The following is a 17984-nucleotide window of genomic DNA, read 5'->3' as shown; positions in this document are numbered from 1 at the left end:
GAAAGAGGCACGGCAAAGCTTTTGAGCACGAGAGATCGCGCCTTGATATCACGATGGGATGGATTTGGCGACCCATTCGCCGAAGCGATCACTGATACAGCTCCTTAAGGTGTCAAGACGGATCACAGATTTGGCAGGCAAAGCAGGAAGTCAAGTCCAAGTTAATCCATAATCCACAGCCTCGATCTCTTGCTCAGTACGAGAGGCAGGGACGGCGGCGATTCAGTTGCTGTCCAAATCTCCAAGTTTCCCTTCGCACATGTCCGATGGAACCATGGAAAGCGTCACGCGCGATGCTGGGCCTCGCGCGATCACATGACTTAATTGGTGTACCTTGTGCCTTCCAGAATCCATATTGACGAGCAGTTGGCCTGTGCTCTCACCTAACCCGAGGTCTAGCCGAGAATGAGCCGATCGAGCTCTGACCTCACACCACCAACACCGACACTCAACCCTGGAATGGAGGTTAGCGTCCAAAAGCGGATCCAGTGCTTGCCTCATCTTTGCTTGCTGTTGGACAGCTCTCTCCGCTCCGTCATTGAGACACACCGCACCCTCCGAAACGAATCGTTTCCCGAGTATACCTACCACGATGCTCGCACAGCGCCAGATCGCTCGCGCTGCGCAGCGCTATACAGCGCAATTCCGTGCCCAAGCTCAGCGTCGTTTCGCCAGCACCCAAGAGAACGAGTTCATCCGCGAGCGCCGCCACGTCAAGGAGCACGCTGGCGCCACCACTGGTAAGGAAATCTTGAAGCCAGCTTCTGCTTGTTCCTTCTCAATCAATTGGTTACTTGAAGGCTGACCAGGCAACAGAGCTGTGGCGCAAGATCTCCCTTTAGTAAGCCGTCCGCCCTCCTACCCTTTGCCGACTGCGTGGTTTTTGTGATGCCGCCGGATGCAATTGTCCGACACCAACCAGCTATCCCCATCCCACGGCGACAGACATGGCAGTATAGTCAAACGGCAGGGTGAAAGCCAATGTCAGAACCGAGAACGAGGGACGGCAACAATGCAGAAAGCTCTAAGAACCAAAGAGAGGCTCCAATGCATGCTAACAATATCCCCCTTTCTCCTCAGCGCCGTTCCCCCCGCCCTACTCCTCGCTGGCCTCAACGCCTACAATCTCTGGAACGAGCATTGGGAGCACTGGTCTCACATGCCTCCTCTCGAGGAGCGCGTCGAGTACCCCTACCAGAACATTCGCACCCGGAACTTCCCCTGGGGTGACGGTGACAAGGCATGTTCAAGAGTCCCCATCCGCCTCTTTGGAAAACGAGAACTCCTTTCCTCCATCGTTTCATTGCGATAGTGCTAACACATTTTTCCAACAGACCCTTTTGTACGTTCTGACCCCGCCAAACCATTTCCCTATGCAGGGCAACGATGATATGAATTATGCACACAACCTCCCCCCTCATGAGGTGGCTCGGTGGACTAACCCTTTTGTGACAAACCAGCTGGAACGACAACGTCAACTACCACAACAAGGACAAGAGCACGTAAATGGGCTGATCCATCTGTCCGTCGGATGGGGGGTTGGGGTTGTCCCATGTATACAGGGAGCGAGTAGACGATTGAGAACGGACAGGCATTCTGTACATGTTTCCTAGAGTTAAAGAATTGTGGCCCAAGTGTTCTGCAAGTTTTGCTCTGCTGTTTGCATATGGCGAGCTGTGTTGTGAATGCCGGAGCTCAAGCTCACACGAGCACAAATTGGACGGTAGAGTGACTCAAGATGGACGTGGCGGGCAGCTTCAGGGATACCATGGTAAGGACCGGGGGATTTACCTGATATTCTCTCCTCACCACAGCCCATTCCTCCCAGGGACGCCTACTCGGGCTTTTCCATTTGACGGCACTCCCAAAGCTAGAAGCCCAGACACCGCTTGTCCTAATGCACTCCGGCTTTGCCTGATCTATCTAACCAAACAGTCCGTCCCTCAAACCAAGCGCCGACACCAAACTCGACACTGGAACTTACAACACCCGCCCTTCCTGCCGCATGGCCAGGTACTTATCCGCACACTCCTCCGCGCGCAGATGATCCCCCTGGGCCTTGTACAGGGTAGCCTTCTTCGCCATGACCTCGCAGCGCTTCTCAATGTCCTCGGCGGCTGAGAAGCACCCGAGGGCTGCGTCCAACGCCTCTTGCGCCCGTGCCAACAATCCGTCCCGGTCATCATCACCAGCCAAAGTCTTCCCGCCCCGGTGATGTGATGACGCCAATCCTTTCCTCGCCTTTGTCTCGCCCGCCAAACCCACCCAGGCGTCCGCAAGAAGGGCGTACAGCGTGCCCGCGGCAAAGGCGACGTCAGCCTCAAGACAGCGGGGGAGGACGGCAAGTAGGAGGTCGGCGGCGGCGGCGAACTCGCCTAGCGCGCTGATGAGGATGTGTGCGAGGGCGCCCACGGCCTGCCAGAGCAAGGGAAGGAGCCGGGCGCGCCAGGCAATGCTCGCCGCGCGCACGGCAATGCTGAAGCCCTTTTCCGGTCTGCCGACGCGGTCAAACAGGTGCGCCTTTGCGAGCAGCAGCCGCACGCGCAGGGCAATGTCCCGCCTGTCCTCGCGCAGCTCGGCTATGAGCCGCTCGATTTTGGCGAAAGCGGCGTCAAATTCCTGCCGCCGTGTCAGGGCCTCGATGTGCAGTGTGTCGATGATCACGAGCAGGTCAGGGTCGACGTCCTCGGGCCCGGACTGCAGGAGCTGAAAGAGCAGAGATTCGGCGGCGTCGAGGTTGTTGTAGTAGAGGCTGCGGCGCAAGGTGATGAGCTCGCGGTATATGTGCCAGTATTGCTTCGACTTTGCCGAGCGGAGCGAGTTGCTGTCTATGCTGTCTAGTTTCTCAAAGGCTTCCTTGTATTTGCCCTTACCGGCAAGCAAGCCCGCGAGACGACAAATGACCTGTAGTTCATCGCTAAAGACCGAGTCGGGCTGATAACACCGGAGAAACACCTCACAGGTCATGGCCGACATGGCTGCCAGGCCCAGCCTGTCCCACAATGTTATTGCCAGCGAGAGCTGCGCCCCCATCATGGATCTGATATTCCGCCCCACAAGAATCTGTGAGCTCCGCACCATGTGTTCCAGAGCAGTCGAGACACTCTCACCATCTGACAATCCGAGCTTGGCCTCGGCGAGTAGCGAGGAACTCCATAGTTGCCCCATCCCTGTCTCCTTTGCTTTGGCTCGGAGGAAGGACAGTGACTCTTTGCCGCTTCCAAGCATGCTGTTGTCCTCGAGCTCTCGGACAAGGTCCGGATGGGCTTTGCTGAAGTGAAAGAACCAGTTAAGCGCAAAGTTCAGACAAGAGGTGTCCCTATTCTCTCTGGCAGTTGAAACGGCCTCGAGCATGGTCGCCAGGGCCTCTTTGTGGCAGCCAAAATCCGACTGCACGATCGCTAGGTTCATCAGGGCGTATTGGTAGAACAGCCTATCCCGGTTCTGCATGGTGTAGTCAAAGTATCGGTGGAGGTAGTCAAACGATGCTGGCAAGTCGCCTGACCGCCATGACTCGGAGAAGCTGGCGATGTTAGCTCCATGATATCAGCAGTATAACATAATACACTGCGCTTACTGCAAATAGTGTGACAAACTCGGGACGATTCGACTGCTCTTTAACAGGCTCTGGAACCGGTCCCTAATATCCGGTGGCACTCTGTTTCCATATTCTGCGTCGGTTAGCCGGACCGGGCTGTCTGCCTCAGCGAGAGAACCACTCACTCTGCACCAAGGTTATCTGAAACTCTAAAAGGCGCTCAATATCGTCGGTGCTCACAGGCGGGGACGTGTCCTGGTCCTCTAAAAGAAGCGTATTCCCATAAGCTGCCACAGCAAGCTCGTCGGTCTGAGGCCCCCATTCGTGCTCGCCAGCGAGGAGTACCGAATCAAAACTGAGCCGGTTGAAGTGAGGATTCCGCCGCCGCCAGTAGGCGGCTGTAGGCTGCCGGTACTTGACAAACGTGACCCACAGCTCCGACGCGTGGTCGAACTGCAGAATTGAGAACTCATGGTCCAATCTCCTGATAAAAGCTCCAAGCGGAGAATTGCGCGAGAGAAGCACGCCAGACGGAGGTTCCTCTCCGCGCTCCGCCATCTCGCGCAGCTCAGCCTTGGTCCTCATCAGGAGGTTCGGCAAGCGGCGAAAGAATTCATGGAGGGCGTGCAGCGAGTCAATTCCCCAGAGTTTCTCCAAGAACCTGTCCCACAAACGACGGCCGGGAAGGCGGTCGGCGGCGGCAAATGGACTCAGCACTTGCTCAAAGTGGTGGATGGATAGGGTCAGCTTGATAATGTCGTCGGCCTTCTTCCATCGAGCGGCGGTACTCGCCGATGGGCCGGTCAAGTCATGGTCCAGAATGTTGGACGTGAGGAAGTTGATGACTGGAATGAGGGCGTCATTGGGCACTGCTCCTTGCACGTAGAGCTCAATGAGCGCCAACAAGCCGACTTTGGCAGGGGCCAGGTACCGGGACATGGCTTCGAGTCATTTACGAGAAGATTGAAGCCTGGCCGTGCTTGCAACCGGTGAGAATTCAGAAGTTGGAGAAGTTCGATGGCGCCAGTGGCAGCTTAGCAACGGAAAGTAGCAGTCGCTTGATAGGAGACTCCGGCAACATCACACTTTCCATCTAGACATATCTGGCAAATGTTGCATATTTCAGGTGATCATGAGCCCAAATATCGCAACGGGCATGTAAAATACCAGGTAGACGTCGACTTACTGGCGACCTGTCACAGGAATAAGGTTAAAACAGTTGTGGAGCGCGCTACGGTAATCTGTTGCAGCAAAGGTGTCACTGTAAACTGAAGCAGTGCCACGGCTATGTAAGTGAGCCACAGGCCACATTTTAGACACCATTCCACCGTAGTATGTTGCCCCATCCTTTTGAATTTATTGGACAATTGTGGCTGAACTCGGCATTCCGCTCACGGACCCTCAAAGTAACCACCAGTCCCATCTAGGGTGCGGAAATGAAATTTCAAATTGCTGAAATTTCAAGATTTTATGAGCAATTCGCAATTCACCCCAGGCCCTGAATTTCAATCATTTCAGACAGAGGGGTTGTTACATAAGACAGGGCGCTCTCAGGCACTGAACAAGCCTAGGGTAGGGCCAGACCTAGGCCTGGCTGGGTGGTGGAAGGGAGGGTTCTGTGTTAATAACCCTAACCCGGGGCTAACCGCCTGCCCGGTCTGGTTAGCGTTATTTTCATGAAAGTTCCATTGCGAATTCATGGCTGACTGTGAAATGAAATTCGATGGAGCCCCTTGAAATTCCGCACCCTAGTCCCATCAACCTCATCAAACTAATCGACCGTGTAGCAATTATGGATCATCATTCCGTCGCTAAGGGTGCCATTATGCGTAGGGTAATGAACCAGCGTCAGTATTGAACCAGCCCCACAGGCAATCGTAGACGGGCCAATCAAATCTGTTGCCAAGGGTTGGCTGCAGGCTCTGTGTGGCTATCCTGTGGCGCTGGTTCATTACTGACGGTGGTTCATTACCCTACGCATAATGGTATACGTTGAGATACTTTGTATTTACAGCTACTCTATGCACAAACAGATTAAATCAACAGCCGTTCGGGTCAACATAAACAACAGCCTGCCAATGCCATTAACTATTTCTCATGAGACGTCAGGGCTGTGTTGGCTTGCCAAATGCCTGGCCGGGGCCAGCCACATGCACAATTGCACATGACATCCGCTTCGAGAGACACCACTTCCCCCCTCCAATCTTCCATCCCCCTGCTACACCGCTCCGCCCTTTCGACATCGTTCCAGCCTTCCAGCTGCCCCAACTCCACAAGCACACAAGTCCATCATGAGTCCAACCACCCAAGCCCTCGAATACTCAGTTGACCAAGAGATAGCCGACTTCTTCACCAAGACAACAGCGACCCGCTCAGCATGCGATGCCCGCGCAAAGGAGCTCGCCGGGGGCAACGTTACCCCGGTAGCCGTGCAGGGCGTATGCAGCTACTCGGTGTACGCCGGGCCAGGGGATGAGTTTGTCGTTCAGTTCCGGCTTAAATCCCTCCAGCTGAGACCAGACATTGCACAGCTCGCGCGGGAGATCTACGGTCCTTGGCGCCGGAGGTCTCATTCCATGGCCAGCTTGGTGATGAGAATGAGGATGTCGATAGTGGAAAGGAGCCGCTCTTGGTCTATGTCATGAGCCGAGTGCGCGGTGTTAGTCACCTGGACTTTGTTTTGGCGCATGGCTTGCCCCCTAACGCGCCAGAGAACTTCACATGGAGGAGGAATCTCATTGAGGATGTTGCGAGGTATATCCAGATCTAGCTGCTTCAAAGTTACGTCGACTGCTTATTACATTGTACAGGTTCTTTGCCCTGGCATGGAAGGCGCCGCAGCATATTACCCCCTCTGAACGCGACATCCTTCGCTATACATATGAAACGGAACTGCGGCTCTTGCTCACCTCTCTACCAGCCCGTTTCCACCCGGTGATCCAAGATTCACTCGATATACGCTGCCAGCTGTCTTCTCTCTGCCCATGGTACTCCTCCACAAGGATTTTGGTGCCTGCAACATCATGGTAGATAGCGTGTCATTCCATCTGGTTGGAGTGATCGACTGGGCTGAAGCTGAAGTTGGGCCCTTTGGACTAAACCTGCACTCTATACAGTTCCTGATGGGCCATTTCCATCTTAAACATGGCTGCATCAGATATGACGATTACGACGTTTTAGAGCAGGCCTTCTGGCATACGTTCCGCGAGGAAGTAGGGGGCTTAGGGTAAGAGGAAATCCAAACGATCAAGTCTGCTAGAGTCGTCGGGCTGTTGCTGTCATTGGGCTTTACCAGCCGTCTGGCCAATATGCCAAAGCCAGAGCCGATTCGAGACGACGAAAGCGGTGCCTACAACATGCGTCACTTGGACGGCCTGCTCATCAATCCAGCCACAAGGTTCACGTAAAGATTAGTACCGGACTGAGAGTTCAGGGGTCTTTATAGGTGTGATGAGAGATAGCTAGTTCCGCCGCCAGTGACTCTGCTAGCATACACTCTCCGGACCCTGATCACGAACTGTCCTGTGGCGTTATTGCGTTAACATATGCTATAGTGTCAATAGGGTGGTGGAACCCTTTTCCCAGCTCTTCCCAACCGCCAAGCCTGGTGGTAGCTAGCCACGAGAGAAACCAACACGTGTAGTAAAGATAGGGAAAGAGGTATCACAATGCGTTTAAGAAGAGAGTGTCAGCAAAAAGCCATCCATCCCATGGGGGTCCAACAGTATACTCCAACCCAGTGTCCCTAGCCATGTCCGAAGCGCCGATACTCCCCTCTGAAATGCAAAAACGCGCAAAATCAAAACGCCCCTAACTAATGAACGCATAAGAATCAGCGGCTGCGATCCTCTTCTGAACCCTGTCGCCTCGTCGAAAAGGACGTGCTGCCCCCGAAACGGCTGGCCAGCGCGCTGAACCAGACGTCGCGGTTAGCCTGCCATTCCTGTCTTGATCCTTGAGACCAGGAAGTGCCCCTTTCGAGATCATCGAGCCGGTTCGGGGAAGGAAGCCTGTTCTGGAAAGATTCAGAAGTGTCGCTGCTGTCATATGAATCATCGCGGAATGGCTCGTATTGAGGGCCCGATCCAGAGCCCCGAGCAAGTGATCTGACAACATCGCCTTTGCAAATGGGACACGTCCGTCGTCGCGTGGTAAGCCACGGGGTTCTATCCTCAGGTCAGTACCGCACAATGCTGATGAAAGCTGGGAGTATAATCCTTACATGCACTCGGGATGAAATTCATGTCCGCAGGGGAGACTCATAACCCTGCTGACACCGTCGACGTATTCCTCCAGGCAGACGACACACTCAACTTGCCTGCCCATGTACTTCTTCCATTCGCTAGAACGGCGCTGTTTCTTCTCTCGGGAAGGGGACGCCGGGGCCTGCAATGCATCGTCGGTCCTTAACAAGTCTCCAGATTCCGGGACACCGGTAGTAGTGCGGGACCGGGGCCGCGACCGGCCTTGAAGTAGGGGCGTTGTGGGTGAAGAGCTGGTGGGAGACGGTGTGGTTGGGGACTGGCTTGGTGAAGCGCCGACTGTGTGATAGGTCCGCACCGGGAGTCGATCGACCACCGACTTTGGGGCTCTCCACCTCCGCATGCGGATCTTTACTCGTAATATGAGCAGGGCATACACGACCGTCAGTGTTATCAATGGGCTGATGACGAGAACTAAAAGAGTGTCAAAGAAAGGGCTGGCGCTTCCCGTGGGCGTGATGGTGATCCAGAGGCCTTCGTGATCGTTTATGCCGTCATTGCCGCCTGACGCTGGGAGAGTTGGTGCTGATATTCCAGTTGTGGAACGTACGAGATCAGGCGACGTGGCGTCTGCGCCGCGGTCCTCTCCGTCTTCATCACCGAAAAGCTTAGAAAGAAGTCCGCTACGCACGCCGGGAGACGAATCAGCTTTCCCCAGCCCGGGCTTCTTGGCGTCTTCCACCGTCCCTGGAACATATTCGCCGCTTCCTGGCGTAATACTCCCACCCTTTGGCCCGCTGGTATCTGTAGATGACCCGCCAGCCCCCTCAGTCTGCCTTACAGAAGCCACAGAATTGCTTGACTGGGCCTCAGAGTGCCTTGAATCATGGGATGAAGCGCTGTTGGTTTCTGCAGAAGATCCAACAAGGTCGGGATCCCGCCAATCTTGGACTCCAATCTGAAAACCGTCGCCGGAAGGTTTACCAGAGTCCGAGGGGGAATTGCTCGTGTCACCGTCTTTTGGTGCTTTATCAAGGCCATTTTTGGCAAGTTTGCCATTACCAGCGCTCCGATCGTCGACCCATTCCAGTCGGCCACTGCTCGGAGGCCGGTTACGGTCAGAGGGAGCACTATAGCTGGCTCCCCAGCGGAACAGCCAAGAGAGCCACCTCCTGTGCGGAGCACGTGGCTGTTTGTCCTCGCGTACTGAGCGCTTCCCAGTGTATTTCATCGCCGGCGGCATTCTCGAAGCGGCTTGCGGGGTTGACCTTTTTCGTCTCCCGGCTTTGGCAGACTGCTGCACCTTCAAGATCGGGTTGCCGTTCTCGTCCAGGATGTCCTCGATGAAACTCCCAGGCTGCATCAGAGATGATAGGAGGTGGGCGGTCGTTCGAGAAGTAAAAACGGAGGGTATTGTAACATTGTCGACATTGCCACGCGCAAACATCTGGATCAAAGGGCCCCCCTTTTGGTTGTCCCCCACAATCAGGGCAATAGCGCCACGACGTTGTGCCCACTTAACCTTTTCGAGAAAGCCGCAGCCACCTCTACTCAGAAGAGCGATCTTGCCTGTAATTTCCGCTGTCTCTTGGATCGATTGAATATCGGCGTGGCTCGATTCCGAGGTTGCCGGCCCATCAGTAGATGATGACCTCGAGTGCTGGAGGCCTTGATGGAGATAGTCGTCCGTTCCGTCGTTTACGGGCTTCGTCTGGCTCTGGCTTTGGGTCCTCTTTCTCTCTGTGCCATCCCGATCGTCCATGGGCCCCTTGCCCGTGTCGCCTCTTTTTGTATGCTTAGCATCGATGGGAACGGTGGCAGCCTTGGCTGGGGACAGCCCCTGATCTGCGGCCTTGATGGCTGTTTTAAGCCTCCCGTCCTCCCAGCCTGGGATGTCGCTGCAGCCCAGCTCGCCTTCCCCCTCGCCTTCCTGCAGCGTTTCGTCGGAGAAACCACTCCCAATCCATAGCTGCCCGCTCAGTCCTTTTGCAGGCAGCGGCGGACCAAATGCGGCTGGCCTTGCCGGGAAGAAAGTGCTGTTATCATCGGTAAGGCTGATGGCAGCGCTCGGTGGGAAGAGAGAGAAGGGCCCGGTGAAGGAGAACAAGCTTCGAAAGGCTGATTTCTGAGCTGCGGATGATGTTGCAGACGGGCCAGGACGTCGGATCGAACTGAGAGATCGGCAAACGAGGAATAGGGATGCGGAGAAGAAGAGGACGAGGATGGCCACCCGAGGAGGCCGCATTGTGTGGGACCGCTATCACGCGAAGCAAGAGTGGGCTCGGTGGGGTGACTTGGTAGCCCGGCTCAAGCGGGCGAATGTCTTTTGGAAAACAGATTTGGTGCTAGTCGTTGGGCTGATCGAGGGTGCCAGACAGTACTGCGCCTGGTCATTCGTGGGAAACGCCTAGAGACGTTGTTGTGGTTTGGGATATGGTAGGGAAGGAAAACAGTTGGGACGAGACGAGGAGATGAGGCGGGAATGATGACGAGAAGACGGCCCAGGCGCGATCGATTGCCAAGTGTGGGGATCCGATTTGCCGCAAACAGACCAGGAAACCACCTGCCCGGGTCACGCACCGCTTGCTTGAATGACGAGACCAAGTGGCTTCTGATGCGATACCTAAACCTTCGCCGAGGCTAACTGATACTATAGAAAGAAGACTGGCTCTAGCGAAGCTGTCTTATCTCTGGGCATCGAGCTTTTGCCAGGTATCTGCGATATGTACGGAGGGTACTCCGTACTGCGTGGCGGCCTTCCTTCCTTGTGAGAGTTGAGCGAAGCCGATGGGACCCGAAGAATGAGCTTAACGTTAAAGCTAACCTACTGTTACAGGGCTAGCTAGCTGGTGGTGGGTTCTCCGCTAACATTTAGTGTAAGTTACAGGCATTCCCTGCATTACACTACCATCTTGCCTGTGGGTATCAAATGCCTCTCTGATTCCAGGTTATGCTGAATTATCTGGCAAACCTCATCTTGTTGAATCTATATGAAATCAAGGATCTCTTGGGATGCCTCTCTATAGAAGACAATGGGGGTGAGTGCCTTCCCGAGTGGTGATACGGAGTAAAGCCTGCGAAGTACTCGGTACCTTTCATCTTTTAACTTTGAAATGCGATGGGTCGTTCGACGAATGGGGCTGTTCTATTCCTTCTCATCGCTTAGATGATTCATAGGCGGCCGGACTCACAAGATGGTGAATCTGACACTAGACTACCAAACCCCAGATAGTCATTACCTTAGGCGGTACGGAGTATCCGTACCTGAAAAGAAACTGCCCGGGTGACACATCGCGGCGGTTTATACCGGTTTACAAACGTACGATACCTGTAGACTTAGGCTTTACAGCTGTTCCGGGCACTGAACTCAACGAATTGATGACTCTTTACCTAGAACTTGTGGCGAAAACGTCTTGTAAAGCTGCCAGGTATGCTTCGTTAGCTTCATGAAGTGTTGAATGGAGGAGTGGTCGCGCGTCTGCATTGCCTCTGCCCTGTACGAAGGTACTGAATTGTACTGTAGTTGTCCGTAACTTACAGGGTTACGTAACAGGGATAAACGTGTAGGTACTCCGTAGCCAGGGTTAGGTGCTGCGGGCTGCGGCCGCATTAGATGTGGGGCTCAGAATTAGCCAACCAACTTCCATTGACTCATGCATCGACCCCTCCTTGCCCGGCAGAAAATTGTTGCACGCCCAAAGGCCCCTCTGGAAGAGTCACCTCCTTGCCCCTCCCTGACCATTGACCCCTCTATAAGTTCTGGATGCTGATTTCGTCGAGGCGACTGGTCAGCCTGAGACGGGTATCTCTGCTCAAGCTTCCATCGGCATACATACTGCCGTCGCCTCGATTCTATTCTCTCCAACGACCAGCAAACATGGCACCCGACGCGGCTGCTGCCGCTGCAGCGGATGCGCAAGCTCCAAAGAAAAATGGTAAGCATTTAAAAACATCTTGAGGAGCTTTTATGCAAGCAGACACTGATCCTCCGGGAATTCACAGAGCAGAAGGAAAAAGCCAAGGCCGATAAAGCAGCCAAATTCGCCGCGAAGCAAGCCAAGCTGAAGGAGCAGCAGCAGCAGCAACCCGCTCCTAAAGCCGCTGCCCAGCCAGCTCCCAAGGCCCAGGCCCCCTCCCTTCCTCAGTATGAGGACCAAACTCCCGCCGGCGAGAAGAAGGTTATCCAATCTTTCGATCACCCGCATTTCCAAGCCTACAATCCCAAAGCCGTCGAGTCTGCGTGGTACGCATGGTGGGAAAAGAGCGGCTTCTTCCAGCCGCAGCCACCTCGGTCCGAGAACGCTGGGCGGTTCGTTATCCCTCTGCCGCCGCCGAATGTCACAGGCGCACTCCACTGTGGTCATGCCTTGGCCAACTCTCTCCAGGACACCTTGATCAGATGGTACCGCATGAAGGGCTATTCTGCTCTGTGGGTGCCGGGTTGTGACCATGCCGGCATCTCAACCCAGTCTGTGGTCGAGAAGATGCTGTGGAAGAAGGAGAAGAAAACCCGCCTCGAGCTTGGCCGTGAGGCTTTCACGAATCTCGTTTGGGAGTGGAAGGGTGAATATCATCAGAGGATTAATAATGCCCAGAGGCTGATGGGAGGGTCGATGGACTGGAGCCGCGAGGCCTTCACAATGGACGAGAATCTCACCGCCGCGACCATGGAGACCTTCTGTCGCCTTCACGACGAAGGCTACATCTACAGATCCAGCCGCTTGGTTAACTGGTGCACTCACTTGAGAACCGCGCTCAGCTCGCTTGAGGTGGAGAATAAGGAGATCACAGGCCGCACCATGCTCGATGTGCCGGGCTATGACCGAAAGGTCGAGTTCGGTGTCCTTACCTACTTCAAGTACCCCATCGACGGCACCGACCTGACGATTGAGGTCGCGACGACCCGTCCTGAGACCATGCTGGGCGACAGTGGTATTGCCGTCAGCCCCGGAGACCCACGTTACGCACATCTCGTTGGCAAATTTGCGCGCCATCCCTTCACAGACCGGTCAGTGGAAGTCTGAGCAAACTAAACTTCGTCATACTGACATGATACAGCCTTATGCCTATCGTCGAAGATAGCTACGTCGATCCGGAATTCGGTACCGGAGCCGTCAAGCTGACGCCCGCACATGACTTTAACGACTACAAGCTCGGTGAACGGCACAATCTCGAGTTCATCAACATCCTGAATGAGGATGGAACGCTCAACGAGAATGCCGGCCCCATGTTTCAAGGGCAGAAAAGATTCCACGCCCGGTATACTGTCGTCGAGGAGTTGACAAAGCGCGGCCTCTTTGTCAAGAAGGAGCCGAACGCAATGACTATTCCCTTGTGCGAGAAGTCAAAGGATGTCATTGAGCCGTATATGACGCCGCAGTGGTGGGTTCGCATGGATGAGATGGCCGACGCAGCCCTGAAGGTCGTCGAGGAGGGCCAAATCAAGATTTCGCCCGAAAGTGCACGGAGATCCTATGTCAGATGGTTATCCAATGTTAACGACTGGTGTATCTCTCGACAGCTATGGTGAGTATCGCGCCGTTTTTCATGTATGTCCGTATTCTCCCCGCTAATTGTGTCTTCCAGGTGGGGCCACCGTATTCCGGCCTATCGTGTCATTTTTGAGGGCGAAGATGATCGCGAGACCGATAAGTCTGTCTGGGTTGTTGGAAGGACTCAGGAAGAGGCGCTCTCCAAGGCGGAGGCGAAGTATTCGCCCAAGAAGTTCCGCCTAGAGCAGGATCCTGACTGTCTCGACACCTGGTTCAGCTCGGGACTGTGGCCCATGTCTATCCTTGGCTGGCCCAATACCGAGAGCAGCGACTTTAAGAACTTCTTCCCGACGAGCATGTTGGAGACTGGATGGGATATTCTCTTCTTTTGGGTCAGCCGGATGATCATGCTTAGTCTCAAGCTAACCGGCAAGGTCCCTTTCACGGAGGTCTATTGTCACAGTCTTATCCGAGACTCTGAGGGCAGAAAGATGAGCAAATCGCTCGGTAACGTCATTGATCCCCTCGACATTATCAATGGAATCGAGCTCGAGGCACTCCACGCCAAGCTTCTCACTGGCAACCTGAAGGAAGATGAGGTTGAGCGCGCTACCAAGTACCAGAAGACGGCATTCCCCGGCGGTATTCCTGAGTGCGGAGCAGACGCCCTCCGGTTCACCCTGTTGTCCTACACCACGGGAGGTGGCGACATCAACTTTGACATCAAGGTGATGCACGCTTACCGGCGGTTCTGCAACAAGGTGTGGCAAGCGAGCAAGTATGTCTTGGGTAAACTGCCTCGGGATTTCGTCCCGAATCCCAAGCTCAACACATCGGCTCTCTCCTTGCCGGAGCGGTGGATCCTGCATCGTATGAACGCTGCGGTCAAGGGCATCAACGAAGCACTTGAAGCCCGCCAGTTCTCCACCAGTACCAAGCTTGCGTATCAATTCTTCTACGACGAACTCTGTGACGTCTTCATCGAGAACAGCAAGGGCATCCTGAGCGATGGTTCTCCTGAGGAACAGCAGAGCGTTCAGCAGACCCTATACCGGACACTCGATGTCGCATTGCGTCTCATGCACCCCTTCATGCCCTTCATCACGGAGGAGCTCTGGCAGCGGCTGCCACGCACCGCGGAGGCCGTGGCACCATCCATCATGCTTGCGCCGTACCCCGAGCCAGACAGCACTCTTGACTTCCCCTCGGACGCCGAGGACTACGAAGTTGGACTCCGGTGTGCAGGCGGTATTCGTTCTCTCTCTGCCGACTACAACATTCGCTCAGATGGACGCGCATTCATCAAGGCGTCTTCAGCTGCTAGCCTGGAGAAGGTCAGCTCACAGCTCCAATCTATCAAGACACTGTCTGGGAAGAGCATCGCAGAGGTTAGTATCCTCGGCCCAGACGCCGACGATGCTGCAATTCCCAAGGGCTGTGCTGTTTATGTCGTCTCTGCCGACGTGGCTGTCTTGCTGCAAGTCAGTGAGCAGATCAAGGATCTCGACGCCGAGATCAAGAAGATCACGACGAAGCTGCAGAAGACGAGCGTTGCGATCACAAAGCAGCAGGAGCTGATGGGACGCGAGGGCTTTGAGAAGGTGAGCGATGTGGTTCTGACGGCGGAGAAGAAGAAGCTGGCCGATGCCCAGGCAGCCAAGGAGAATTACGAGAGAACTTTGCAGGAGTTTAGCAAGCTGAAGCTCGCGAATAGCGCATAGCTTGATGCTGGATTGGGCGTTTGAGGGAAAGGGACACTGGCTCTGGACGTTAGATTCGTCGATACTCCCTTGTGTCATTATAGATCGGAAGCGTTTTTCTATTTCTCCCTTTCCCTATTCGTGCTGTATGCTTGTAGGCTTGCACGTAGGTGGACTTGCTCCATACGCCCAGAATCGACGGAATGGTCATTGATCGCGCCTTCACAAGTCGAGCAAGATCCCGCTTCTACTGTGTAGTCGTTGTGGGGCATCGCCAAGAAAGGTGGAGTCGGATTCTTCAGCCACAGCACAGATTTAGCCACATATGGCTGGAGCATTCAACAGCCCTAACGACGGAAAACGCTTGGCCACACATTCCCAAAATTTCGCGACCGCAGACCTGTGAGAACCTGCACCTCATCACCACGCTCCCTGTCGACGACGAAGCAGGTAAGTTCTATCCACCGCCATACATTCTACAGCTAGGTACAATTCTAACATAGTTTGCTTTGTGATGTAGAGCATCCGCCAAAATGAGTACGTTGGACCCTCTTCCATTGCGATTGTCCGTTATCTTGGTCGCCCGATATCCCGATGCCATTCACTGCCCCGATACCGAGCACCTGATTCCTCGTTTCCGACGCGCCGTGTGGCTGTTGGATTGAAAATGCATCTTGTTCTCGTTCCTCGCTACTTTGCCCGGCGCTTTTCGACGAACATTTGGATTGCATGAGCGGGAAGTTGTGCTGACACTCCACGACAGCTAAGGGTACCTCCAGCTTCGGCAAGCGGTATGTTGAATGCTTCAAAACGGGGAATAAACCTCCAAATGATCGCTAACCGCCATCTCAGCCACAACAAGACCCACGGTCTCTGCAGACGCTGCGGGTAAGTCGATCCGAACCTCGATTCGACCGACGATACGATAGCTATCGATGCGAGCGTATTACGGAGAGCATGACTCCGTGTTGCGAGACAGGAACTGACAACGTATTGTTTCCACCAGCCGCCGGTCCCTCCACAACCAGAAGAAGGTTTGCGCTTCGTGCGGCTACCCGGCCGCGAAGACACGCAAGTGTACGTCTCCAACATGCGCAAATATTCCACTTCATACGCAACAGATTGGGGGAAGCCGATCGCTGACATAAGGGGCGCGACAGACAACTGGTCCGAGAAGGCGAAGCGCAGAAAGACCACCGGCACCGGCCGGATGCGGTACCTCAGCACAGTCTCCAGGCGGTTCAGGAACGGCTTCCGGACTGGCGTACCCAAGGACGCCCACGGACCTAAGGTTTCTTCTTCATAAAGGGTTGTCTTGGCAGACGGGGGCGTGGACGATGGGACGGGTCGTTTTCGGCGAGCGGTGTAATAGGGGCTGGACACTTTTCGGACGGACCTTCTCGCTTTTTGCTGCTACATCACAAATGGGATGATTTCACGCGGGACTAGGTTCAACGGTCTAAGCATGCAGCAACGGTCATGAAAAACGGCGTAACGTTTGCGAACCAGGCACATTTCTCGCTTCATGCTGCGGAGTCTGTATGAGGGGCCGAGGCGGAAGTCTTCTTCGACATGCGTCGAAGACTTTAGATCAGCCGGTCAAAAGGCCCAAGCTCCAGCGTGACGCGGAGCCCAAGAATGTGACTTGGAATTACTGGGGTATCAATCGTCTATTACTGGCCTCGTTCGAATACTCGAACACCACCGTCGCCCGCGACATGGTACAGATACTCGTGGTCTTTTGTGTCGAGATTCCCTCCTCCATGCGTGATTCTGATGACGCCGCTTACATCCTTTGCGGTGCCGGTGTCCAGTAACCTCAGGCTAAGCACTGTATCCGCCTCATGTGCTAAGCTCAGTGCCAGCCAGGCATGATTCTTTTCGAGAGTGGTCTGTTGCTCCTTGATAAGGGGGTCGTCAGCAGCCAATGTGACGACGGCAGCGTCCGTTTGCTGCATTGTAGGCATCACCTGCTGTCAGCGCCTGTTTCCCGTGTGATTCGATTCCGCCATAGCACGGGAGTCAAGACATACCTCTCTCAAATCCATCAACGCATCCCTCACCACAACAGCGGGGGGTGAGTCGCTCTGAGAGTCTGAGCCTGCAGGCGCAGCAACAGCCAGCAAGAAGTCCAGACCATCAATGACGAGAACCACTTTCTTCTCCTTCCCCTCCCCGTTCCCATCCACACCAGAACCTGAGGAAGACGCCCCCTTTCTAAGCAACTCCAACACTTCCCCCACCACCCTGCTCAGATCCTGCATAACCGTGACGGCAGACCCAATCCCAATCTCATTTCCATGACTAGTAATAGAAGAAGCCGTCAAAGTCCGCATCCACCCCTTTCCTCCTGCTCCTCCTGCTCCCCCGGGTCTCGCTGCAAGTGGCGCATTCCGTCCTCCTCCCGTACTCAGCTGCTGCTGCCCCTGTCCTGACCCAACACCCAGCGACGCCCCCAGCCCGTCAACATACCCGAACCGGCCCCTGCGCGCCGCGCCCTCCAGGTCCACCCCCAGCCGGGCGAGGCTGTCGCGCCAGAAGGCATAGTCACGCAGGAAGCTCACCAGCACAACGGCTGCTGCTGCTGCTGCTGCTGGTGTCGAACCATTTTCGGCGGAAGATTCTGTGGTTGTAGCCGCCGATGAGGATGATGATGATGGTGGTGGGGCCGGCTTGAGCAGCGAGTGCAGCTGGCGCAGGACGAGCCAGTTGGTTGAGGCGCCGATGACGCCCGTTACCAGCACCAGGGCTGCTGTGGGTGCGTCGTTGTCGTTGGCATTGTCGTTGTGCGGGCCGAGGAGGTACGGCTCGAGGAGGGGAGGGGTTGTGCGGGAGGTCATGCTTGGTTCTTTCTGAAGGCAATGGCGAGGGAGAGCTTTGTTAGTGGGGTAGCTCACTGATAGGGAGCCGAGGGATCTTCTGGTGGTGGGATGGAACGATAAGATAAGCGAGACAGTGGGGTAGTTCGAGGACCACTCTCCCAGTCTCCCTCATCAACACCTACCCGACATCACGGCATTGATCAGCGGATGAGAGACGGGGATAGAGATAC

The 17984-nt window shown here is 55.0% G+C and overlaps 7 protein-coding genes across 7 annotated transcripts; 4 read left to right on the top strand and 3 right to left on the bottom strand.

The window, feature by feature from the left end:
- The first annotated feature begins 548 nt into the window (after positions 1–548).
- Positions 549–1626, top strand: N656DRAFT_773762 (mitochondrial cytochrome c oxidase subunit VIa). The gene is made up of 5 exons (XM_064814125.1): positions 549–740; positions 817–841; positions 1081–1240; positions 1335–1342; positions 1461–1626. The coding sequence occupies exons 1-5, from the start codon at positions 593–595 to the stop codon at positions 1504–1506; spliced, it is 387 nt and encodes a 128-aa protein (XP_064675168.1). The 5' UTR covers positions 549–592; the 3' UTR covers positions 1507–1626.
- On the bottom strand, positions 1592–4757 carry N656DRAFT_744062 (uncharacterized protein). The gene is made up of 3 exons (XM_064812869.1): positions 3724–4757; positions 3578–3671; positions 1592–3523 (listed from the first exon to the last, which is right to left on the bottom strand). The coding sequence occupies exons 1-3, from the start codon at positions 4475–4477 to the stop codon at positions 1981–1983; spliced, it is 2391 nt and encodes a 796-aa protein (XP_064675167.1). The 5' UTR covers positions 4478–4757; the 3' UTR covers positions 1592–1980.
- Positions 4758–5829: 1072 nt separating this feature from the next.
- N656DRAFT_786305 (uncharacterized protein) lies at positions 5830–6945 on the top strand (the record flags this gene model as incomplete). Its single annotated transcript, XM_064816509.1, has 5 exons — positions 5830–6104; positions 6152–6292; positions 6349–6461; positions 6506–6764; positions 6798–6945. The coding sequence occupies 5 exons, from the start codon at positions 5830–5832 to the stop codon at positions 6943–6945; spliced, it is 936 nt and encodes a 311-aa protein (XP_064675166.1).
- Positions 6946–7370: 425 nt separating this feature from the next.
- On the bottom strand, positions 7371–9985 carry N656DRAFT_699311 (uncharacterized protein; the record flags this gene model as incomplete). Its single annotated transcript, XM_064810778.1, has 2 exons — positions 7371–7704; positions 7761–9985. 2 exons carry the CDS (start codon positions 9983–9985, stop codon positions 7371–7373), a joined length of 2559 nt encoding a protein of 852 aa, XP_064675165.1.
- Positions 9986–11617: 1632 nt separating this feature from the next.
- On the top strand, positions 11618–14953 carry N656DRAFT_794051 (uncharacterized protein; the record flags this gene model as incomplete). The annotated part of the gene is made up of 4 exons (XM_064817231.1): positions 11618–11675; positions 11743–12748; positions 12799–13266; positions 13327–14953. The coding sequence occupies 4 exons, from the start codon at positions 11618–11620 to the stop codon at positions 14951–14953; spliced, it is 3159 nt and encodes a 1052-aa protein (XP_064675164.1).
- Positions 14954–15349: 396 nt separating this feature from the next.
- N656DRAFT_773754 (ribosomal protein L37-like protein) lies at positions 15350–16687 on the top strand. Its single transcript, XM_064814124.1, has 6 exons — positions 15350–15382; positions 15453–15469; positions 15696–15723; positions 15785–15820; positions 15939–16009; positions 16093–16687. Exons 2-6 carry the CDS (start codon positions 15466–15468, stop codon positions 16236–16238), a joined length of 285 nt encoding a protein of 94 aa, XP_064675163.1. The 5' UTR covers positions 15350–15382; positions 15453–15465; the 3' UTR covers positions 16239–16687.
- N656DRAFT_804380 (uncharacterized protein) lies at positions 16173–17772 on the bottom strand (the record flags this gene model as incomplete). The annotated part of the gene is made up of 3 exons (XM_064818329.1): positions 16173–16884; positions 16966–17291; positions 17538–17772. The coding sequence occupies 3 exons, from the start codon at positions 17770–17772 to the stop codon at positions 16606–16608; spliced, it is 840 nt and encodes a 279-aa protein (XP_064675162.1). The 3' UTR covers positions 16173–16605.
- Between the last annotated feature and the right edge of the window lie 212 nt (positions 17773–17984).

The sequence above is a fragment of the Canariomyces notabilis genome (assembly GCF_033297395.1).
Source record: "Canariomyces notabilis strain CBS 508.74 unplaced genomic scaffold N656scaffold_1, whole genome shotgun sequence".
Taxonomy (NCBI): Eukaryota; Fungi; Ascomycota; class Sordariomycetes; order Sordariales; family Chaetomiaceae; genus Canariomyces; species Canariomyces notabilis.
Note: the sequence above shows the minus strand (reverse complement) of the source record. Positions and strands in the feature narration are given on the sequence as shown.